The sequence below is a fragment of the Lepisma saccharinum genome, chromosome 7, assembly GCF_977018435.1.
Source record: "Lepisma saccharinum chromosome 7, izLepSacc3.1, whole genome shotgun sequence".
Classification (NCBI taxonomy): Eukaryota; Metazoa; Arthropoda; class Insecta; order Zygentoma; family Lepismatidae; genus Lepisma; species Lepisma saccharinum.
In genome coordinates this window covers 96,099,711-96,125,783 of record NC_139235.1, presented here as the reverse complement: position 1 = coordinate 96,125,783, position 26,073 = coordinate 96,099,711, and the positions used below count along the sequence as shown (strand labels likewise).

The following is a 26,073-nucleotide window of genomic DNA, read 5'->3' as shown; positions in this document are numbered from 1 at the left end:
ACCACCATGAGAAACAACATTTTGCACTGGTTATAGAATGAAACAAGTTTGTTGGCTGTTTATAATATGATGATTGTTAAAATGATCCTGTGAACAACATAAGGTTGATTTGGTGTTTTGAGTCCACTTTATGCACAGTAAGGCTAATTGGGACCTACTGTTTAAAGTGGCGTCTGGACCATTATGTGCCTCCACTGGGTATCAAACCTGGGGCCCCTTGATTACAAGGCCCTACGCTACCACTACACCATCGGGGAGGCCCTGAACAACATAAGAGAACGAGCTGGTAGAATTAAAAGCAAAACTTTCATAACCATGCCCTAATAATTTTCATTGTTATCAAGTGGGTACGAGGGGTGGTCAAAAAATCCATTCTCAACAAGGATAGGCCAACCTCCATGCTGGAGTTGTTAACACATCGTGCTACGATGCCATGAGTTCCGGGTTCGAATTCTGGCATGGGTTTCCTTTGTTGTCCTTCATCAATTTCATCATATCACCACTCATCCCATCGTCACGTCGCGATTATCCAAAAATGACAGAAAAGCAACGCTAAATAACAAAAGTCAAATTAGTCAACAAGAAAGAACTGTAATTTGGTAAAGTGTACTGGTAGCATGTTATAATACATTGTTTTTAATGTCAAATTTCAAGCTTTTAGCATGTGTGTTTATTTTGTCCTTAATTATATCCTAAATTCATCCATGGTGAGGCAGACACTGTTTGATTTTGAGATTACAATTGAGCGCTACTTGTAAACTCCTCTCGCTTGTTATGGAAAAGACTGAAATTCCATAATTACGAAATATGACGTACACAGTGTGTCCCACTGGAACGAGAAAACGAAACTGCACATGCAATGACCCTCTTGTGTGTATATTATTCAAAGTACATTTGGTATAGGTGTAGTATGTCTCCACATTTTTCTCCATACGTCAGTGAACCATGGTAGGTTAGGTTAAGTCAGGTAAATAGAACATACACATCTTGTTTTTTGTGTTTCCCTTACCTAACCGAACCTAACCTTACCTAATGTGGTTAACAAGAAAGTAAAGCGCTGAAAATATACACATATAAAGAACTTGAAACATACATACATATCGCATCTATTAACAAATCATGTTGAATTTGATGCTAAAAATCTTTTTCTTTCCTTTATTCCAGACGCTAACGGAAGTCTTCCGATGCTTCATTTGCATGGAAAAGCTTCGGGATGCACACCTGTGCCCCCACTGCTCAAAGTTGTGCTGCTACCTATGCATCCGACGATGGCTCACGGAACAAAGATCTCAATGCCCACACTGCCGTGCCTCGCTCCACTTGCACGAGCTGGTCAACTGTCGCTGGGTGGAAGAGGTGACGCAGTCACTTGACACCTTGCAGGCGGTTGGAGCTTCCATCCGCTGCGAGGAGAATGACCGTGATAGGTAAGTGTAGGGCGTGAATTATTAAACAGTCTGCATGTTTTGGGGGGCCGTGTTAAGGTGTGTAAATTCATTGGCATGTATTAATTGCCACTCGTTTCCGTGACAATCTCCCTTGGCTATTTCCCATGTATCGTATGTTCTGTGGGAAATTACCTACCCAATGAACTCGCGAACTCTTTCATTTTTAGCTTTTTCTGGTGAAAAATTAATAATTGCTTTTTGAAAGTAACTTGCCAGCACTGAAAAGTAAAAATTCGACACTATTAATTCCAGGTTACTGCATGGAACCTCACAGGTTTCTTTGTGCTTATGTTATGTATGTGTGTGTATGTGCTTGTATATATTTTCCTCCATTTGTATTTTATTTTAAAAAGTTGTAGAGTATACAGTATGTCTGGGTGTTTTAAGTGCATGCTCATAATAATTAGGGCTACCATATTTTGAAATGCTAAAAAGAGGACATTTTCTTCGAAAGCCACACACACCATCAATTTATTCACAAACATGAAAACATTTCATAAATCACACAATTGGAATCGGGAAATAATGATTTTATCAAGCTTGACGTGCAGTCCATCACTTTATAACTGTTGTGATGATGCTTAACAGTATGAAATGCGAAAGAACCTTCTGCAGCACTTACTTTATCTTCATGTTCACTGCCAGGTTTCGTGAAAAACTGAGTCACTTTTGTAGATGAAGCTTCACCTCTGACGGCTCTTTTGTGCTTTTCGCACTCCTCGTGTGCTTGCAAGTCTAGCCCTCCTTTGGTTGCCACAGACACATATGTACCGGGTTTACAAACCATACACTCGCCTTCAAAATCGTCTCTACCACGTCTAAAACATGAATACTTTTCTTGTAACTCATTAGTAAACTTTGCACTTTCTTTTAGCCATATTAATAGCGTACACAGTGTTCGCAAACTCGAACTTCCACTTCGAAACACGAACAAACGAATGACGTGGAAATCACATCGACCGGAACTTGAAACTGTAACAACAAACGACTAACGCTTAGCGCATCGTCCAGTACTGCCAACATCAGACGTTTAATGATTCGAAAAGTTGTAACTTCGTGATCTCTGACCTATGATGATTGGATAAAAGTAAAAACCTGGACATTTTAACAGAAAGTAAAAACCTGCCCGGACGCAAATTTCAGGGTCCGAAAAGAGGACATGTCCGGGAAAACCAGGACGTATGGTAGCCCTACATACATACAAATGCACGTACTTCAATTATCTGCATTGTTTGTAATGGTAAAATAATAAAATCTGTAGTCAACATACACAGCATTAAAAGTAACTCGTGAACCATTCAGATTGATCATGCTACTTGCCTTCAGTAGTTTAAAGTAGAATACTAGTTTTGGGAATTGGTGGTGGTGTTGATATCCCATTTTGATGTTTTTGTTGAATAATGAGGTTTGGAATTCAGGATACCACATGCTATATTTGTATTTTATAAGGCAAAGGGATCACAAGGATAATTTCAGGAACCAGTCTATTCATCAGTGGCATGGCGTGACTTTTTCAAAAGTGTTACTGGCTATTAGTATGACAATTATTCTGCTAGATGTTATCATCTACACCCCCTTCCCCCAAAAGAACAGTCCTTTGATCTAGATTTTTGTTCATTTTGTTATTTTTTTGCAATCCGCTCACAAGTAAAGGATCACTTACGGTGAAACAAGTTGCCCGGTAATGCATATATTTTTGGAAAGTACTCATCTTAACTAAGGTACAGGTGAAGTATTAGGAGCAACGCAACCCAACTTTGATTTTTGACATGAAAACTGAAAGATATATTCACACCATATCACACTGAAATATTTTCAAATATCTTTGATTACCCGTTTACTTCATACAGGAAAATTAAGTAATAGCTCAGCTCAAACACTGATTGTTTTGCCAGAATGCTAATTTTGGGGATGGGAAAAAAACCTATTACAGGATCATAATTTGCAGTTTTGCGATAGGCACCATGCCAATCAGTGGCTTGAAACCAAGGGAGGCCACGTGTATCACTTAATTGATTTTAGTAATAGCGATTTTATGGGCAAAGTGAAAAAGTGTAATTTTGGTGGCATATGGATTTTCTAAATACAAATTTCCAGACCTTTCATTTGTTCTATTTGGGCATTCCACAAAAAATGGTCCTACTCCATGTTAATAACAAAGGAATTAATATGGAAATTACTATTGCTTTTAATTACATTAAGGTGTAGATGTTTGTGACTGTAAATAATCTACACATTACACCAATAAAAGTTTCTAGCATCTGCAGCCTATATGCTTCACAGACAAATGAAGTCAAAATTTGCCACATTTTTAAACAGTCATTCACGTAATGCACTTTTATTAATGCTTTTCATACATTCAGTCTATGCCATCATACTCTTTTTTTTTTTCATGTGTTAGCAGAGACAAAAAGTACTTCATAAATCTATGAAACCAGTTCATTATGAATATTTTAATCTAATCTCACGTCTAGAACCTTAAATTTTGTGAGTAATGTCACACACGTAATGCTGGAATGCAAAATTTTTGTGTTCCATTTAGTGCACGATCCTCAAAGCAGGGAAGCTATAACATCACTAACCAACCAATTGAAATGTTATTTTCCTTTATTTTATAATTTACATTTTAGCATCATCATAATGTGTGTGCATGTATTACCTGAAGTGAAGTTCAAGACTTTGATGTTTTTCCACCAGGTGTGATAGTCATGAAGAAAAGCTCTCTGTCTACTGCTGGACCTGCAGATGTTGCATTTGCCACCAGTGCGCTCTGTGGGGTGGGACTCACTCGGGTCATACGTTCAAGCCTCTTGAGGAAGTATACGAACAACATATCACGCAAATCAAAGACGAGGTGTCTCAGCTTCGAAGGAGGTTGATGGAGCTCATCAGTCTAGTGCAGGAAGTGGTAAGCTCCTTTACGTTAACAATGTGTAACTATTAATCTTAATGGTGAATTTCAATTTTAAGGCTAAAATTAGTGTAGAATAGTATGCTTTGCATAGTGAACCCTATCAAATTACAATATTGGCAGTTTAACTTCACAATTGTATTATTTTATTTCAAACCAGATATCAATGTATTAAGCAGTAGTGTTTCTTTGGTGAGTATTGTTCCTTCATCAGTTTCATTTATTCATTGTTGGTGCCCATCATGATGATGATTAGCCTATAGATGTAGAAAAGAGGCATAAGAATTATATTAAACACCAGTATATAAATTATGCCTATGTCAGCTTATACCGATAAAGTACCGATTAATCTGTCCCATCCATATCAGTTCGTCGGTCAAATTACCTATTATTTTACCGATCCAATATATCTATAAATATTCTGCCATATTAAAAATTATTCTTATGGATAATCTTCATGCCCTACTTTTTAAAAAAGTAAATGTCTAACTTCTTTTGCACTGCTGTCACCTGGAAACATGCATTTATTAAATAGATCAAAGAACCACTCAGGTTCTTCAAAGACGATTTGGGATTTTATATCGGATCGGTAGAATATCGGTTATCGATATTGGTAAATTTTATCGGTATCGGCCAAAATTTCATATCGGTCCATGCCTAATTATATACTTTCATGGATATGTTTTATCGTTTGTTTTTACGAACATTTTGGCACAAATACAAACCTGTGTACAAGAGCAAAGAATGATTTAAACGTGTGTGAGTTGCAAACAATCAACACTAAAACAGCAGTAGATCAAAGCAACCCATTGAACAGTGGAAGCTCAAAAATCTGTTGTAGTGTGATTTTTTTCCTGCATTTTATTATTATCTATTTTTTTAAAGTAGTGTATTGGAAGTTCAAAGTTCATTCTAATGTAGTCCAAAGTTCCTTGTTGTATATTGTCTATTGCTTCATCCAACGATTTATCCTTCATTTCACAGCATTAACATATGTCCTCCTCCGTGGCCATGCAGTCTAAGGTGCTGTGCTTTGGACTCGGACTGCGGGAGGGTATGGGTTCGAGTTTGCCTGGGTTCAGTCTCTGGGTGTATAGGACTGGTAGACCTCCCCGATGGTGCAGCGGTAGCATCCTCACCTTGTAATCAAGGGGTCCCAGGTTCGATTCCCGGTGGAGGCACATAGTGGTTCGGATCCCACTTTAAACTGTAGGTCCAGTCCCGATTAGCCTTACTGTGCATAAAGTGGACTTTAAAACACCAACTCAATCAATCATGTATAGGACTGGTGGCAACTCACCATCATGAGGAAATTGGGAGCTACGAGTGAGTAGCGTAACCCAGTCTCGGAAATCTCCTATAACAGCTGACCCCACTTCACCCCATTACCGGTTGAAGAACTCCACACCTCTAGGTAGGATTGTGGGAGAGAGACTGGCATTCGGGAGATAGGCCAAGGCCCTTCGAGGGCTGTCGCGGCACGGATTATTATTATAACATGTGTCAAACATCCTCCATATAAAATATATCAGGACACTTTCGTTTGGGTTTTATATTTTTCAACTTTTAATATTTTGACTCCTTTAATAAAATTGCTTTCTTTAATGCTATCGTCACATTTCTCCATTTGGCATTTCTCCTTGTTTGATGTTATCAAAATGTTCTTTAAATATTTTCTGTAAGGTCCTTTTCGTCACTCCAACATAGCCACCACACTAAATCCTAGGATTTTTTAAATTAAAAACTGGCTGATTTATTCAATTTTTTTATATTGGAGAAAATGTTCCTCTAATGTAGAAGAGGATTTATGTACAGTTTGATCAATACCAATAAAAGTAAAATATCTATAAAAATAGAAGAAGCTATTGAAATTTGAGCATTCCATTGTTTACTGCATTTCCTTAACCTATTGTTGTTTTAGTACTGATTGTTTACAACTTCTTATAGGTGTTACATTTTTAAATGTCTCTTCTCTTGAGAAAGATACATGTGTATTTGTATCCAAATGTTAAAAAATGAACAAATAATTAAAGAATATAGTTACAAGATGCATTCTTACATTATACCTCGACCAAGCTCCTGGCCCCCATTCACAGTGCAGAACAGTAATTTTGACAAAATCCTGTTTCCCTGCTGGCTGCTTCAGGGAGGAGGGATTCTAAGGTTGCTGCTTGTTGTCCATATGTGGGGCAGTGGTAGCCCTAATTGGTAGGGACAATGATTTATGGTAAATAAAATTCATGAATTTCGCATTTAAAAAGTTACAATTTCGGTATATAAAAGCGGTGAAAAAAGATCATTTCGTTGGAAAAGCGGTAAATAAAATTCAAAGTTAAGTAGTCTGCACCTACCTTCTTTAAGTGCTAGCAGCATATTAATTAAATTCAATTCGCGAAATTTCAGTGTCCCTACTAATTGGCTGTTTGACTGATGTTCCTTTGTAGGTAAATGCAGCAACAGTGGGTCACTGCCACAAAGGTGGCCCCCATGCCAGGGTTTAGCTTGGCCACACATTACTGTTTAATGTATATAAAGCTGTAGGTACACGGACAATCCTCAAATGTATAAAATTAAAAAAATACAAGTCCATTGATCATAGTTTGAAGTACTAATCATCCTTCTTATTTAGAAACTAGTTTATGGATTGTTTGCCCTCATGATATTGTTTCTATATTTTATGTAGATATGGAAGAAATTTTTATGATGCAGTATATTTTGCAATGTGTTCAGATAAAGTGGCACACACTTCAACTGTCCTAAATAGTTCCCAAGCTGATGCATTCATAAGTTGCTAATATCAATCAACATTTAAAAGAGCAATCGTTTAATTGCCACAATACTTTCCTAACATAAAAAATCTACTATGTTGAACTTCTTTTTTTTATCATCTACTGAGAATGCAAATGTTTTATGTCAAATTTGTCAATTTTCAAGAAACGTAGTTTAAAGTTTGATATTTAATATTTACAGGTGCCAAATTTTCAAGATAAACCAAAAGTATTCTCAAAGTATTGATTTTGGTTGCATGCAAGTATCCAACTGTAGCGTAAATGAAACAATTTCACACTGAATGTGCCACTGAAAGAATCTCAATTTGGAGATGGACCATTTGCAATCTCGGTAGACCTATTTATCAACTGATACATTTACTTTTCTCATGTGTAACATTATTCTACAGGAGAGAAATGTAGAATCTGTCCGTGCAGCTAAAGACGAAAGGGTCAGGGAAATAAGAAACGCTGTGGAGCTGATGATCGCTCGCCTGGACTCTCAGCTGAAATCTAAGCTCTTGACACTGATGGGACAGAAGAACTCTCTCACGCAAGAGACTGAGCAGCTGGAAGCTCTCCTGCAGGAAATAGAGCACCAGCTCCACACGTGCACGCGGAGTGAGCTCATCAGCAAAAGCAGTGATCTCTCCCGAATGATCCATCAAGTTCGGAAGAAGCCAATGGCGAGCTTCGTTACAGCTCCTGTGCCGGCAGATTTTCAAAGGTGAGAGCATCAGCATGATTAGTATTTTTCTTTCTGTATTGAAAGTAAATTAAATGTTAATGTACTGTATGCTGGCATAAACTAGTGGTTCACTAACATAGTGGCATATTCTAAAAAAATTGACCAAGTTTACCATAACAATTCTTTTGTTGTATACTATAACCCTCTGCCCACAAATGTACTAAATGTGCTGGTAACATTGCAACTGATGTCATGCCTGGATTTGATTGGCTGTAATGCTCAGAGCCGCCAGGAGGGAAACGAGAACGTTTGTCTTGAGTCAACGGTCACGGGGGAAAGAGCAGTGTAGCTCTGACTGTAAACGTGTATGGTAAGTGTGGCGATATGATGGGGAATTTACGTAGTGTGGTTCCTTTAAAATTCTATAGTTTATTTGTTCATTTCTTTACCCTATATTAGGTTTTTGTTATTCTAACTTCTAATTAAATTAATATTAGTTTGGGTATTGAGGAACCTATTCTCAGTCGTATGGCCGCATTCACTACTCACGTATTGTCCCCCAATTATTAATCAATCAATGAATATAAATATAAATTTAAGTTACATATCATACAGTTGTGTGATTATGGATATATAAAGAAAGGGAATTTATTTACTTTTTGATTGTTACAATTCTATAAAAGTACTTTGCACTGTTAAAATAAAAAGGAAAAGATCCAAGTTTCTGGTTTTGAATTCGTAACTAATTTCCTAGAATAATGGACTCTGATAACAGCTTGCTTTGACTGTCCCTCTGTATGGTAGATCCTGCTTTATGCAGTTGAGGTTGAGCGTGTCGAATATGAGTAAATGGGCCTTTTTTACAGCTTAGTTGCAATACATATATTTATTATACACACCATCTAGATTAACTGGATGTAATAGAAATAAAACACAACAGTCATGCAAGTAAAACAGAAAACAGAAGTCCAACAACTTCACATTATCTGCCCATTTCTATATTTTTCACAATTATTAATTTATTAATGTGGCACAGTTGACACCAAACCGTAGATTTCCTTTTGCTAGCTGACTTTCCCGGGCATCATGTGGGTCTTTTCACCCATTAGCAGAAGCCTTGGAGGCAACATGTGCTTTGTCCTCTACCTACCAGGGGTTGCAGTTTCATTCGCGTGGGGAATCAGAGTCCTTTGTTGCCACATTGCCATAAAAGTGAATGTTCTGGTGTTGGAGAGGTCTGCTTTGTGGTTGAGATTTCTTTGAAAAGTTTACAGTCGTCAGCAAACATGAGTATATTGACAGGAAGTGGGGAAAGTCTTTGAGTGAGATCATCCATGTATAGGACGATAGAGACTGGCATTACTTGTCCTAATAAATAATATTATTCTTGACTTCACATTTCACTGAGGACCAGCAACAGAACAAAATTTAAGTGGAAGGTCCAAGGTGTAATAGCTGACATCAGTAGTGTGCCCAGAATTTTCAAAAGAAGGGGGGTTACATGTATTTTTTTCAGTAATCAGTCCCCATTTTGCCATATTTTATGCCTTTGACATTCTTTTTTGTAGGAATACTGGAACAAAGTGGAGTGTTATGACCTCCACCAACCCCCTTTGGGCATGCCACTAACTGACATCTGAATGCTAGTGCATAAACTATACATTGGAGCAACATAACAGGTTTCTACACCATATTTTGGAACTGAATAGAATATTTTCTGGATTTTAGTTCTTTAGCCACAAACTTATGTCTAATCAAGGTTCTGCTGTACATGTAGTTTATTATGCTAGTATGTTTAGATGCAATGTGACTCAATTTCACGTATCTTTATTTTCCTTTCAGCGAGATAGTTCCTCAGTATGACCAGAGTACATTTGTAATGCAGCAGTTCAGCACGCTTCAGCATAAGGCAGATCCCGTGTACTCCCCACCATTACATATTAATGGGTTGTGCTGGAGGCTAAAGGTGTATCCTGATGGGAATGGAGTCGTGAGAGGAAATTATTTGTCTGTCTTTCTAGAACTCAGTGCAGGTCTTCCTGAAACTTCCAAGTAAGTATTCATTTTTATAATTAACATTAAGTGCACAGTAGCTTCTGCCACTTGTAAGCTTTACGGACGGGAGAAATGTGCAGTCCCGTACAAAAAGAATCGTAGCAGAACTATTTGCCGTAGAAAGGTGAGATCTGTTTAGTTTTTCTCCCCAATGACAGGCCTTCCAAGGGAGGCGAAATTTATACTTTTTACCCCCCCCCCCCCCAAAGAGAGAAAAATTATGAGAAGAAAGTTAAAATTTTACACAAAAATATTTCTTCAACTATGGCCACAGTTATGAACTAAAGTGAATGAACCAGGGTTGTTAATGGTCCAGGAATCCATAAATTCTAATGGGTTCTGTTGGGTTACACAATTAAAATTTGGTACAAGTTGCATTTTGTTTCATTGTTAAAAGGTTCTTGGATTGTATTTAAAATAATTCGGAAAAAAGGTTCCTGGACCGAATTGAAATACTGTACAGATAAAAAGGTTCCTTACTGTCCAGAACCCATTTATGCTTACTGATTCTCTATCCTGGACCAGAATTGAATTTATTTAAAATTTCTGGACCTCTAACAACTCTAGAATGAGCACTACAATTGTGTGAAGTAGCATTGAAAGTCATTAATAACTCTTGAATATATCAACCACCTGTTCATAGTGCAAATGCACGGCATTCTCTGTATCAAACAATATTATTCATCGGTTTACTTGTGCATACTCACAGTTTCTCGGCATTATTGTTCTTCGTGTCTTCAAGTCAGCTTGTTGATGAATTTATTAACATCATTAGTTGCCATTAATTGCAACTAGTTTAATGGTTTACCTTGAGTGAGTGAGTGTGTGTGCAGAATTGACTAGGACTCATATCAGGGTCTTTGGCATACTATGCCATTGCTATACCAATGAGCTTGGATAGTAGAGTGTAGTCCAATCATGATGGGAAGACAAGGGAATGAGGATGAAAGAATAGGGACAAGCATCTGTGGTCATCGTCAAAGGAAACATCCCAGCATTTGCGTAGACTGACAGAGAAAAACCGCATCAAGGATGGCCAAATGTGGGTTTGAATCTATGACCTTCTGAATAAGAGTCCACTACCTTAACCATTCATCCAAACTCATTTGGTATGTTACTTATGTGAAATTTAGAAATTTCGTATTTCCACATTGCACAATATAATAGTCAAATCCTATTAATTTCAAAGATCCTCTGTCTTCATTCACTAAGGTTACAGCATCTGGATCTTTGAAATTAATAGGATTTGACTATTATATTGTGCAACGCGGAAATATGAAATTTCTAAATTTCACGTAAGTAATTTTATATATCGCGTTTACCGCATCTGTCATGAATTCATTTGGTATCATGTGTAGATACAGTATGCATCACTCTGTATTGGTCTGGCCTCAAAATATTTTTTTCTTCATAAATGTTAATATTATTTGTAATTGCTTTATGCCTTTTGTGGTAATCAGTTCTTTGTATTGCAGGTATGAATACAGGGTAGAAATGATACATCAAGGCTCACGAGATGCCAGTAAGAATATAGTTCGAGAATTTGCTTCAGACTTTGAAATTGGAGAGTGCTGGGGATACAATCGCTTCTTCAGATTGGATCTTTTAGCAAGCGAAGGTTACCTCAACACTGAAACAGATACGCTTATTCTGAGGTAATTGGATTCTTAAAAATGTTATTATATTATATTTAATCTTTATGCTAATTTATTAAGAGAATACAGACTGGCTTGAAAGTTATGCAACTGTAGCTTTGATCATTAGCCAGAAAACAATTCTAGAGCCTTTTCTTTTGAGATAATTTTTTATAATTTGTTTTTCAGAGCCACGTAGCAATGCCTAGAAATTAATCAGTAGCAAACCAGGTTTATTTATGTAACAATTGCACAGTCGCATAATGTGAAGTTTTATCACGTATACTATGTGCTACTGCAGTTTGCAACCAAGAGAGCTTGAATAGGTTAATAAATTAACTATTATTTGCTCCTATCACATAATCATAACGCGGAAAGAAATCTCTGAACAGAAAAAAAAATGTTGATTTAAGATGAAGAGTGACAACTGGACAGCAGGTTTTCATTTATTTGAATATCGTCAGAATGATCACTGCTACTAAAATAAATGGTTAACAAGAAATTCTGTCTTTCTCCCCATGTTGCAAGTGGAGGTGTTTTTTAAAGTTTATTATTAAGCTAGATACAATGTTTGAAGATGATGATGCAAATCTGTAACCTGTCCACTTTCCGTTCATGTGTATTTCTGTGTCATCTGAAGTTTGATATGCCAAAGAGAACAAGTAAAATGATACTCCCATAAGCACAATGCTAAGTTTTCTCCTCCTCCTACAACCATCCAGCACTCAGACCTATTTCCCTAGCTCGCTGCGGGGAAAGGTCGGGGGGGGGGGGGGGAGAAGCAGTTTAGGATCTTTCCGCTGACTGGGCACAAACTGTTCCTCCTGCCCTTAAGAAGATTCTCACGCCATGCACAGAAGGTGCATTTCTTACCAAAATGTCTAAAAGATAAAAACGAACACTACACAAACACGTTTCACACAACATTTTTACATCATCAGGTTAAAACACTAACAGAGAGGGGTAAAAGCTAAGGTCTTAATCTGATGATGCACAAATGTCATGCGAAATGTCATTTCAACCTTTAGCATCTGGCTGGTACAGTGTACCATCGCCAGTATTCAACTTAGTTACTTTTTCACCACTGTGGCCTTCCTTAAGAACGCTCAAATGCTAACAGCATAAATAAATATGCAATATATTCTAAAACATGGCTAAATATACCGGTGAAGGCATATAGTGGTTCGGATCCCACTTTAAACTGTAGTTCCGATTAGCCTTGCTGTGCATAAAGTGGACTTAAAAGACCAAATCTACCATGTTGCTGAAGATTTTAAAATTCGACTATTAACCAGGGTTTGGAAGTAACTAGTTACTTTTAAAATTAAGTAACTGTAACTGAGTTAAATTTTTACAGCAGAAATAACATTTCAACACTAAATTGTTATTGTGATGCCTCTTCGCCATGCATTTGCGTTGCCACACTTTCCTGTCAGACAGTTGGAAGCTGTGTCTGGTGAACACAGTAGCCTCAAGCAATACCCTATTCCTGGAACTGCCCAAGTTGCAAGCGTCAAGGCATCACTCCCTGAAGTGATGGTCAAGGACAACCTCCCCTCATCCCTTTTCTCTGTCCATGTAATTTGCCATAAAATAGTTTCACAATGAATGAGAGAGTTGTCATGGTGACTCTGATTCGGTCATCCACCGCAGAACTTCTATTTGCATGAATGAGTGGAACAATAATAGTACGCAGAAGATAGCCTACATGGAATTTTTTTTCGCGAACGCAGTAGTACTTTACGAAATCATTCTTTAAGAACAGTGTGATAATTGCAACACTTATGTGGCAAACCAATGAAATGATGATACACTTGACACAGATAACGCACAAACATTAAAAAACACACACTGTACTCATTACTTAAAAAAGTAATGGCAATTTCTGTAAGCAAACTCAAAATATTAAAACATAAATTTAGAACTGAATTTAAAAATTCAGGCACCCGGTGGAAATTTTCAGTTGCCATGGCGACCGGGCACCATGTATTTTTCTACCCCTGGACACATCCCACCCAAGAAATGCTGATTGACTTGGAACAGATGTTCCTATGGTGTTTAGCTTCAGTTTAGTTACTCCAGTGATTGACAATTAAACAAACAGTTAAGAATTATACAGTTAAGGTATGTAGCCAAATGTCATTACAGCACTGAATACACTAAGGTACAGCTCAAGTGATAATATGTTAAGTGTTTGTGAGTATTCTGTTTTTAATTAGAACTTTTTTTTTTTTGTTCATAGATTTCAGGTGAGGCCTCCAACGTTCTTCCAGAAGTGTCGGGACCAGCTCTGGTACATTAGTCAATTGCAGACGGTACAAGCTCAGTACATTACACAGATCAATGAACTGAAGGAGGTAAGTAGACAGCAATATGACGTTAAAGACAAATTTAACTAAATAATTGACAATAGCAAAGACTTGTTGTTGACATCTGAAAGCAGTGAAAGTGAATCTGAATCTGAAAAAGAAGGGAGTGATGAAATGTAATTTTACTATGAAAAAAATTACTAAAAAAAACAGTATCGGCTTGTTCAGAAAATTCCACACTTAAGAGGTTAAGGCTACAGAGAGCCTTTTTTATCATTCAACCATGAACATCAAATTATAATGGACCTTTCCTTGGCAGAAATTGTGACAATTTTTTTCTGTATAGATTAGAATTCCAGAATGCAGAAGGATAAAATAGATACATTTGGTGTGCCGTTACCAAGTAATAACTTGATCCAGATTGAAGGATGCAGGCACATCACCAGTAGTCTTACAGAAGCACAATGTTGCCAGACACTGTTCATTGCATCCAGGTTGTCTGAAAGTCAATAGTCAACTCTGTGTCACCATGTGTCATTTCATTTAATCATGTTTCATCCTCATAGTCACAGTTAGCTAAAATTGGTAACACTGTTAAGCCTTGCTTCCATGTTAATAAAACATTAAAATACTGACCAAGGCAGAATTTATAATACAGTGTGTCCGAGAAAAAATATACCAATAAAGAATTTAAATAACTCAACAATCGTTAACGACAGAAATGTCAAATAACGTTTATTTGGAAGAGAAAATCATAGAATTTTTTTTAACCAAAGAACAAGAAAAAAATTTCGCCTTAGTAGATCTCAATGTGTGCTCCTTTGGTGGCGCAACAAACATCAAGGCGGTACTCAACCTCCATCCAAGTGTTCTTCAACATTTGATGAGTGACAGAGCCACATGCATCGATAATTCTTTCACTGAGATCATTGAGGTCTTGCACAGGTGTTTGGTAAACCATAGTCTTCACATAACCCCAAAGGAGATAAGTCTGGTGACCGTGGTGGCCATTTAATGGGTCCACCCCTCCCAATCCAATTACCAGCGAAATTGTTATTAAGGAAGTTAGTAACACAACGGGCATAATGTGGGGGATGGGGCCCATCCTGCTGAAACATGTACCCATGAGGTATACAAGGTACAGCATACTGTTGCAACATTTGCAGGTAACTTGCACCTGTAACTGTAGCTTCCTCAAAGAAAAAGGGCCCAATTATGGAATCTCGTGTCAAACCACACCACACATTCAACTTGGGGCTATCGCATTCATGTTCAACAACTGCATGGGGATTCTGCTCATCCCATATTCTACAGTTATCCCTATGCACTTTTCCGGAAATGTGGAAGGTAAATATTAGTCTGAAGAAGACCCTGTTAGGGGGTGGAAACGTTACCTTTTTTAGTGTGTGTGTGTATATATATATATATACCGTGCATCCATTTCGATCTGCAGCCGAGAGATCGGGAGAAGCGTGGCGGGCGGCACTGACGGAGATGCCGACATTTGCGGCCTGAAATGCCCGCTTATTTTTATGGACATATGCAGACATTTATATAAATATTGCAAAACGAGCACTAACCTGTGTTATAAGAGTATGGTTTTAATTTTAGTACTTTAGTGACTGTATGTGCCGATGATTTTGACACGCCCACCTCTTGTGAAACACGGCGTAGAGGTTTGTTTGGAGAACGTTCTAACGCTGCACCAATATCATAGAGTTTTGCTTCGGTTAGAATCCGTCGTTTTTGCTTAGGTGTTTTAAAATTTAACGATACAGTTTCTCGTAATTTAAGGACAAGATGTCTAACTGTATCTCTGTGTGGAGTTGAAATGCATTGGAATTTCTGTACAAATTACCTACACACGTCTCGACACGAGTTTGTTTTCACGTAGGTACGTGTCATACATAAAAAAATCTTTGTTCTAACGTGAATCTTGCGGCTGGCATTCCAATCGTCTCACTGACACGTCACACATACACACTACAATAACACAAACAAGTAACTGCAAGTAACCAAGAATAACACTCTTGCGCACAGTACGAAATTAACACGCTCTTGGTTTACATTGCTCGCCACTATATTTACAACTCTGTCTTCATCTAGTCGCGAAGAAACAAAAAACTCGAGCTCGAAGATTTCGGATTGCAAGGAAGCTCACGAACACTATTGACTTTTAACGGTTTCTTCTACAGCGTAATCTTGATACAGTGTTGCACATTCAAAACCTCCAAATGATCCCCATCGGCACAAAACTCTTTCAAGGATATAAACTTACGCAGGACGTTACTGGTCAAAACTATGATTAAAATGTTTTATTATCTGTGGCTCTTAACATCGTTTCTAAAGCGTATTTTTTTGTGTATATAAGAGCAGAACTTGGATGAATTACAGAAGAACTTTTGCATGTTATAACACAGGTTAGTGATCGTTTTGCAATATTTATATAAATGTCTGCATATGTCTATAAAAATAAGCGGGCATTACAGCCGTCAGCGCCGCCCGCCACGCTTCTCCCGATCTCTCGGCTGCAGATCGAAATGAACGCACGGTGTGTGTGTATATATATATATATATATATATATATATATATATATATATATATATATATATATATATATATATATCAAATAAGGTAAAAGGAAACACTCACCGGACAGTAGGAAAATTCAAAATTTTCGCTAATTTATAGCATCATCAGTGTGAGAAGAAACAGAAGACGGAACCGGAAGTTGGGGTCCTGCAGAGTTGCCAGGTCCCCATTGAAGAAGAAGCGGTGCGTAGAACAAAAAAAACACTGTTTCGTCACCAGGCTCGTCGTAAACTGTGAGTGTGTAGGATGAGTTGGGAGGGAGGGAGGGCGGGAGGGTGGGTGAGGGTTGGGCATTACTGGGTGGCCTTGTTCAGGCCAGGTGGAGTGGTTGCACTCATGGCCGATATATAGGCCCTCTCCCATCTTTTGCGAACAGAGGTGTTGGCTGGTTGGGGTAGGAGGTGGATGATCGCTACCCGGAAGCAGTCGTTGAAACTGATGTTGTGGTGGTTGGTGTGGACGGCGACAGTGAAGTCCAGGTTGTGGGTGGAGGAGCGGTGGTTATTGATGCGGAGGTTGAGGGCCCTTGATGTTTCCCCCAGGTAAAAATCACCACAGATGTTGCAGGTGAGGATGTAGATAAGGTTTGAGGCATGGCAGGTCCCTTTGGGATGGAGGGTAAATTTGCCAGTGGCCGTGTGCACCTGGAGGGTGTGAGAAGTGATGAGGATGGGACAGGTCTTGCACCTGGGTCGGTTGCATTTATGGGCAGGGGGGTGTTGGATGTGTGGTGAAGGAGTGTTGTGGACCAGGATGTTTTGGAGGTTAGGGGGGCGTTTGAAAACCACCCTGGGTTTGTCGGGAAATATGATTTTGGTTTCGGGATCACTGTGGAGGATTGGGAGAAGAGAGTGCAGTGTGTGCCTGATTTTGTTGAGGTGGGGATGATATTGGGTGATGAGTGCAGGTGGGTTGGTGGCAGCAGGTTTCTTGGTGGTAGTGGTATGTGAGGCAGCTCGTGATATTTGCTTGGTGACCAGGATGGAGGGATATCCACGGTTAACCAGGGCCTGGTGTAGGCGGAGGTTATAATTCTGGCGGGAAGTGGGTGAAGTGTTCAGGCGCTGTCCCCTGAGGGCCAGAGAGAATGGAATTGCTTTTTTGGTGTGGAACGGGTGGGAGCTGGAGAAGTGTAGGTATTGCATGTGGTTGGTGGGTTTTATGTGGATGGAGGTAGTCAGGTGTCCTCCCTCGATGTGCACGTCCACATCCAGGAAGGTGATCTGGTTGGGGGAGTGTGTCCAGGTGAATTTTAGGGAACGGAAGTGGTTAAGTTGGTCCAGGAAGGCTGACAAGGATGGTTCTCCTCTGCATCAATAACCACCGCTCCTCCACCCACAACCTGGACTTCACTGTCGCCGTCCACACCAACCACCACAACATCAGTTTCAACGACTGCTTCCGGGTAGCGATCATCCACCTCCTACCCCAACCAGCCAACACCTCTGTTCGCAAAAGATGGGAGAGGGCCTATATATCGGCCATGAGTGCAACCACTCCACCTGGCCTGAACAAGGCCACCCAGTAATGCCCAACCCTCACCCACCCTCCCGCCCTCCCTCCCTCCCAACTCATCCTACACACTCACAGTTTACGACGAGCCTGGTGACGAAACAGTGTTTTTTTCGTTCTATGCACCGCTTCTTCTTCAATGGGGACCTGGCAACTCTGCAGCACCCCAACTTCCGGTTCCGTCTTCTGTTTCTTCTCACACCGATGATGCTATAAATTAGCGAAAATTTTGAATTTTCCTACTGTCCGGTGAGTGTTTCCTTTTACCTTATTTGATTTTTACTTAGCCCTTTTGGCCCTCCTTGCTTTTATACATTATATATATATATTATATACTATAAATTCTGCCTTTTTTAATGTTTTAGCTATAAGTGGCAGAAAAGCACCTTGCAATTAAAAAGGAAATATAAATATGTGGTCCCCTCTCATTTGAAACTCATATGCAAATCTGGAAAGTGGTGAAAAAGTCCAGAAATGTTAAATGCGAGGGCAAATCGAAAAGTCTTAGCACCTTTTTTTTCAGCCAAAATATTATTATTGTTGAGAAATCAAGATATACATTCAATGCAATAGATTTTTCTTGGAACGGCTCAGCATTAACTCTCGTCTGTTCCGTGGCACGGTGCTGCTGTCAGTTTGCAAAGATGGCTGTAGTACTCATGTTCACGTCGTATGAGCAGTGAAGTGTATTAGTTTTCTATGGAGCAAGGGACAAACACCCATAAAGATCCATAGGGAAATGCAGTCGACGTATGGGGACAAGTGCCTCGCTTTGAGAAGTGTGCGCTGGTGGTTGGTGTGAGTTCGAAAATGGCCGAGAAGACCTTCATGACAATGAGCGATCTCGCTCCTTGCTCACAACGGAAAACATTGCTCACGGTCTTCTGGGATCGCCGAGGACCACTCCTGCTAGATTTCATGCCAGTAGGTGATACCATCAACGCTGACAGCTATTGGGGCACTCTCTCATGTCTGCCATCAGGGAAAAAGCGCCAAGGGATTATCGATGTGGACAATGTGGTTATCCTCCACAATAACGCCAGGCCTCATGTAGCAAACAGAACAATCAACAGACTTCAGTCATTCGAATGGGAGATTCTAGAGCATGCACCATATAGTCCAGACCTTGCCCCCAGTGATTTCCATGTGTTCAGTTCACTGAAGAAGTTCCTGGCAGGACAGAGGTTCATTTGCGACGATGAAGCAAAGACCACTGTCTGGTGGTGGTTCCACCATCAACCAACCGAATTCTACTACAGTGGCATCTCCAAACTAGTGGTGAAATGGGACAAATGCCTGAACCGCTGTGGTGACTATGTGAAAAAATAGTGCAAGGTACTGTACATAGAACAATACCTATATTTTGATTTCCCTGCATGTTACTTTGGCTGAAAAAAATTGGGACAAAGAATTTTTGATTTGCAGTCATATGTATGTTGTACACTTCTCAACTTCTTATTTGTCCACCCAAAAAGAAATTAAAAGTTCTGAATTCGTAAATTTGGCAATGTAACACTACCGGGCTACCAGAAAGTAGCCAACTTTGAAACAGGTCTTCATACTAAATGGAAAATGTTATTATAATTTTTTTTGGTCTCCCACATTCCATGAAGTTATAAACTACAAGCCAGTAGTATAATACACAGTCAAACAGTAACCGTCAGAAGAATTAAGAATAATGGAGAATATTTACAATTTTTCATTCTCAAATTGAAAAGAGACCTTTATCTGCGGTTTGAAACATTCTTTTCCACCTGGAGAGAATCAGTGTCACATTTGAACACAGAGGCAAATTTCTCAAGATTTCAGGCAAATTCCAGGGCAAGATACTGGATAATTCTGCAAAATGTGTCTTTTCGTTGATCTATGGCAAAAAATGGTTCGGAACACTGACAGATTGTTGTTTCCGCAAAGATCAATGTGTTTTTAAGAGTTTCTTGTCAATAATCTTGTAGATCAATTCGTATTATGGTTGCACAGTTATCTTGCTTTTTCTTTCATCACTCATCCTTATTGTCATGATTAGCCAATAGTGGTAGAAAAGCAATGCCAAATAACAAAAGTGCATATACTGGAGTTGAAGTTAAAACACTAAAGAACCATGTGGAAATTTATTTTTGAATTCCTGGAAAAGTCCAGGGATTTGTTTTGACAAAACGAGTGAGAAAACTGAAATTTAAATAAGCAAACTTATGTGTGTTCCAATTTTTTTTTCTTTGTTCTTAAAATGATGTAATGTTCTTTTACATTTAGTTGATTAGTTAATTGTAAGATTATGTAATTAATGTTGTAAATATTTCAGAGGCTGGCCATTGAGATCTCGAGGGGCTCATCGACAAATTCAAGGTCAGCAGGGGGCGACACAGTTGAACCGAAACCTCATCTTGAACAAGCTAGCTCCCAGCCTGCCTCAAGTACCGCATCATCCCCAATGCCATCGTTACTTCCATCCATCCCTACAAGCAGTACGGCACACCTTAGCAGCCTTTGCTCGTCTGGTCCAAACAGTTTCATCGCAACGGGTCGTCTTTCACGAACAAAACCACGCAAAAGACCTACGGCGACTTCTTCTTCACCAAGTGTCCTAAACCCTGGGGCATTATCATGCAGCAGTAGTGATAGTGAGGTCAGTGTAATCGAGGAATTTCTTTTAATTTCATGTTTGTGTGTGTGCTAATTTATCGTATTTTTAACTCATAGATAATTATTCAGCAGTGCAATCAAGATGGATTCATTTAAATCAGATTGATTTAAATTGCGATTAAATCAGGTAATTTTTTTTTTAAAAAAAATCATTGATTTAAATCACTTATAAATAATTTATAGAATAATGTACATAAGAATTTTGTAGATATCAGAATCACTTTTCGTGAAAGTACATTAATCTTGTAATTGTTTAATGGTGTTTCTTAGGCTCTAAGAAAGGAAAAGAAAGGAAACTAAATATATGTACTGATCGTGTGAAGTTCGTACGAAAGGAAATGTAACATGTAAACTATAAACGCACTTACATTTCTCTTGATTTAAAATTCAATAATATTTTATGGGCAAAAATAGTAAACTTTTTTTGTGTAAAACAGGGGTTCCCAAACTTTTTCATTTCACGGTGCCCTTATTGTTTCAAGATTTTTTTTCCGTGGCTCCCAGGTCAGAATGTAGGCCTATATAACACTTGCAACGCTCGGTTAGTGTAGTATGTTGCTTGCCTTAAGTTAAAAAATAAACATTCATTTCAAATTCAGAAACATTTTACACATAAAAGGTACTAAATAAGCACATACATTGGAATAAGTGTCGTTTCAGTGAAAATATTAGAACATTTCGCGGTGCCCCTGTAAGCCATCCACGGCACCCCAGGGTGCCACGGTGCACACTTTGGGAACGTCTGGTGTAGAAAAATATACAAAATACTAATAATGTTAAACCATAAATAGTGTCAATTTCATTAATCTGTAAATAAACATTGTAGTTGATACTTTGAAAACTATCATTAAAAAAATTGCCAAAAATTCAGCTACAAAGACTATACATATATTTTAAGTTACAATTATATAGTCCATCCAGAATGTTTTATTTTCACTGGATTAAAAATTACTGAAATTATTATAGGGGAGACCGGGGTAATTAGAACAGGAAACAGCCTGTAGAAGTTCCACTGTAAATTACTCAGAAAGTTACTGATGGATTTTTTAAAAATTTCTACCATTTAAAAGGACATCTTTCGCATATTTTTGAAAAAAATAATGACCATACCTGCATTGCAAATACTCGTCCAAAAAAAAAATTGTCATGACACCATAAAATTGTTCCAATTACCCCATTTGGGGTTAATGGAACATAAGTTAGAAATTTCAACTGAATAGCTTTAGATTGCTGTTGGGGTAATACGAACATCATATATAAATGTCCCATTTACCCTGCAAATTTGAACACAATAGCTCTACTTCTTCTGGAGTTATCAATGCTTGTTTAAATAAAATCCCAAGTTAACGTCTTTTTTTCATAAAGTTCAATTTCCCAGCTGTGAAACAAATATGTGTGAATGAAAATCAGTGTTCTATGATTTATTTGAAAGGTTACAGGCCATTCTACAATGTAGTAAAGAAAAAACTTCTAATAGTTACATGTACAATCTAGTATACCCAAGCGAAATCAAGCAAATTACGCAATGTTCTAATAACCCATTTGCAGAAATTTTTGGGGCAATAAGAACTTTGCTTATAAAAACCAGGCAAATTGCCCATAGACAACCAAACTCACATGAAATGATGTGTGCCCTTATGTTTTATTATAGGGGTGAAGAAAATTTTGAAAGGGTTCTTTCATTCACATCCAGTATATGCAGAAGCAGAGAAACACCAAGCATGCGTCACATCATTTTTGCAGGTGTATAATAAAAGTCAAATAAAACTTACTTTTGTGTAGTTATTCCAATAACAAATTTTCTGCATGTAGGTTTAGTGTAGGTACATAGGTATGAAATGTTATTACACCAGTCTTTTCGTTTTAAATTATTCTACATTAACATGTTCCAATAACCCCATGTTCTAATTACCCAGGTCTCCCCTAGTTCATTAACACACACAACAAACACAGAGTTGGGCAGCATTCAACTACAATTTTCCAAGGTTGGTTTCTCTGCCGGCCCTGCAATGATGATTGCATTCACCATGCCAGTTGTTGTACCATTCTACGCCATTTGTTTCAAGATTGAGTGTTGGTCAGCAGCTCAACGTGAATTTACTGTGGAAATGTATTTAAAAAATTGTGAAAGTATCTTAGTTACACAGAGGAAATTCAGGCAACATTTTGGAGTAGGCCATCATGGTCGTGTTCCTGGTCGACACACGCCGGACCCTGTGGCAGAGTGGTTAGCACATCACGCTGCGACCCCAAGGATCCCAGGTTCGAATCCCGCTCGGGCTTGGTTGTTTGTGAATGTCCATTCATAAATTTAATCACTCATCATCTTCGCAAATTAGCCAAGATGCACAAAACGCGAAGTAAAATAAACTAAATCAATCAATCAAACTGATCGACACACAATAAAGAAATTGATTGATAAGTTTAGGCAAACCGATTGTGTAACAGACAGTAAACCTGGTCGAAGTGATAGAACTGTACGGACCCCTGAAAACATTGAGAGAGGGTAAAACAATCTATTGACCAGAGGTCAAGATGGTCTGCGAAGAAACGCTTCTCTGCAAATGCCAGTGCAATCGGTGCGGCGTATTTTGCACGACAATCTCAATTACCACCCATACAAGATACAGGTTGTTCAGGAATTGTCAGCACGTCATTGTGAGTTAAGGAAACAGTTCTGTGTAGACTTTGTGCGGTTACAAAACCAAGAGAGGAATTTATTGCGCAATTTGATGATGTCTGATGAAGCTTATTTTGAGCTGTGTGGTGCTGTGAACAAACAAAACGTGCAATATTGGAGTGATCAAAATGCACAACAGTTGCATCCAAATCCCCTCCACAGTGAGAGAGTTACAGTGTGGTGTGTCATCGCAACTTTCGGAATTGTAGGGCCGTATTTCTTCAAGAATGAGCATGGCTGTGTGGTTACAGTAACCTCAGAGTGATATGTGCATATGCTGGAAAACTTCATGTTTCAACTTCTTCGGCAGTTAAGTGTTGATCTCACCAGGGTCTACATGCAGCAAGATGGAGCTACAGCACACACGGCTTGCCAGTCCATGGCTACTTTGCGGAGTGTTTTCGGAAACCGTGTGATCTCACGATTTGGAAACATTAACTGGCCTTCCAGCTCAGCAGATCTATCCGTGTGTGATTACTTTCTTTGGGGATATTTGAAGAGCAAAGTATTCTCAACATGAGTACCAGACATCGCCACATCAAAACGAAGAATTCAGGAAGAAGTGCGTTCAATTCCGGGAGATATGCTTGTGCGTCGTTATATCAAACAAGGAAAGGTTGGACAGGTAGGATTGGGGAAAAATTGTTAGAAAAAACCATGTCCCTTTCACCCTGCATTTCCTAAAAACTTGTCATGTTCACTACAAATTCCCTTAATGATATAACGACACGGCATGCCAGTATTGCATGCTTAAAGAACGCCTGAAGAAGGGGGCAGTCGCTTCCCCGAAACGTAGCTAACTCAAGGAGTAGATTCACAAATACGTAAGTAAAATAGCTTTTATATGATATTTTTATTGTGTTCTTAATAGATATATTTTTTAATATGGTAGTTGAACGCTGGCCAACCCTGTATTTGCATAGTAGGTTCATGTATACAGTATCAGAAACAGAAAAATGTATATTTACATATATTTTTTATTTGTTCAAATATTTAACAGAGCCGTTTACTAGAAAAACCCTTTCTATAAAATTCACATACCTATGTGCATGATGCCAAAAAACATAAAAGCAATTTTAATCGTAGTTTTTTTAAAAAAAAAAACGATTTAAATAAAAAGAAATCAATTTTTTTTTTTTAAAATAAAAATCATGATTTTTATCCACCCTGAGTGCAATACATTCATTTTGTCTTGGACTAATATCCAAGGCCATGTGTAAAATTTTCTTGCTTCTTACTTTTTGCAAAGTAGATTCAATAAAAGTACCAATATTGTTTAAATGTAACTGTTTGTCTTAATCCAGATTTCATTACTTTTTAATTAGGGCTGAATCAATTTATCATTGTAATACCATATTTACACATGTTTAATGCATGTGCATGTATAGTGCACACCCTGGTTTTTTGATGGGGAAAAGCAACAAACAATAGTAACTCACATGGGCGTAACTTCAGACCTAATTTTGAGGGCATAATTTTGAGGGGGTAGAATCAAACGGCCTAATTTTGAGAGGGGCAGAATCAAATTAGACCTAATTTTGAGAGGGGCAGAATCAAATTAGACCTAATTTTGAGAGGGGCAGAATCAAATTAGACCTAATTTTGAGAGGGGCAGAATCAAATTAGAACTAATTTTAAGAGGGGCAGAATCAAATTAGACCTAATTTTGAGAGGGGCAGAATCAAATTAGACCTAATTTTGAGAGGGGCAGAATCAAATTAGACCTAATTTTGAGAGGAGCAGAATCAAATTAGAACTAATTTTGAGAGGGGCAGAATCAAATTAGACCTAATTTTGAGAGGGGCAGAATTAAATTAGGCCTAATTTTGAGAGGGGCAGAATCAAATTAGGCCTAATTTTGAGAGGGGCAGAATCAAACTCGCCTTACTTTTGAGGAAGTAGAATCACACCTGGGGCTTAAGTTTGGGGGAAGAGATTCAAAAAGTTTTCCATCCAATAAAAGCAGCATCCAGGATTATATGCTAAATAACTGTGAAGTTTGCAAAATCACAAATATTACTCTTTATTACTTTGTTCCTCAGGTCCCCCTAACTTGTACTTTTTAATAAACTGAAAAATTTTGGGGGCAGGTGCCCCCCCCCCCTTGCCCTCGCCAAGTTACGCCTATGGTAGCTCATATATAAGTCACACTACAACTCAGGTTCAAGAAATGGCTTTCTTAGTTGTAGGTCATACCAGGTGTGCCGGTTAATAATTCTTAATGTCGTCGCTGGATGGTGCTGGAAGCAAGGGTTGGTGCACAGTCTCAACTGTTACGTCAGTGTGTTGCATCCTGCGGCACGTTCTTCTTTTCTTGTTCAATCAAAAGAAAAACGCGAGTGAAAGTCATCGTATCCTTGTGGAAACATACGGTGACAATGTCCTAACGCAAGACGCGTGTGTGCGTTGGTTTGAACAAGAAAGACAAAGATCGCCCGGGCCAGCCGATAAAATTCCAAGATGCCGAATTGCAAGCACTGTTGGACGAAGACGATACGCAACCGCAACAACAACTGGCAGAGAAGTTAAATGTTGGTCGCCAAACCATATCTGATCGTCTTCATGCCATGGGAAAGATCCAGAAGGCAGGAAAATGGGTCCAGCATTATCTGAACGACAGACAAATGGAAAAGCGAAAAACTGTGTGTGAAGTGTTGCTTTCTCGGCATGAAAGAAAGTCTTTCTTGCATCGGATAGTGACTGGGGACGAAAAATTGATCTACTTCGAGAACCCAAAATGCAAAAAATCATGGGTTGACCCAGGACAACCTTCAACATCGACCGCAAAACCGAATCTCTTCGGAAGGAAGACAATGCTGTGCATTTGGTGGG

The 26,073-nt window shown here is 38.6% G+C and overlaps 1 protein-coding gene across 2 annotated transcripts in view; it reads left to right on the top strand.

Annotated features, from left to right (window-relative positions):
- The window catches only part of LOC145990048 (E3 ubiquitin-protein ligase TRIM37-like), a 131,386-nt gene that overhangs the window by 66,762 nt on the left and 38,551 nt on the right, over positions 1–26,073 (top strand). For both annotated transcript variants that reach the window (XM_083125684.1, XM_083125683.1), the window contains exons 2-8: positions 1,165–1,427; positions 4,146–4,356; positions 7,538–7,854; positions 9,658–9,867; positions 11,346–11,525; positions 13,747–13,861; positions 20,221–20,544. In XM_083125684.1, coding sequence (XP_082981810.1) covers positions 1,165–1,427; positions 4,146–4,356; positions 7,538–7,854; positions 9,658–9,867; positions 11,346–11,525; positions 13,747–13,861; positions 20,221–20,544 — 1,620 coding nt within the window. The remainder of the gene's footprint in view (positions 1–1,164; positions 1,428–4,145; positions 4,357–7,537; positions 7,855–9,657; positions 9,868–11,345; positions 11,526–13,746; positions 13,862–20,220; positions 20,545–26,073) is intronic.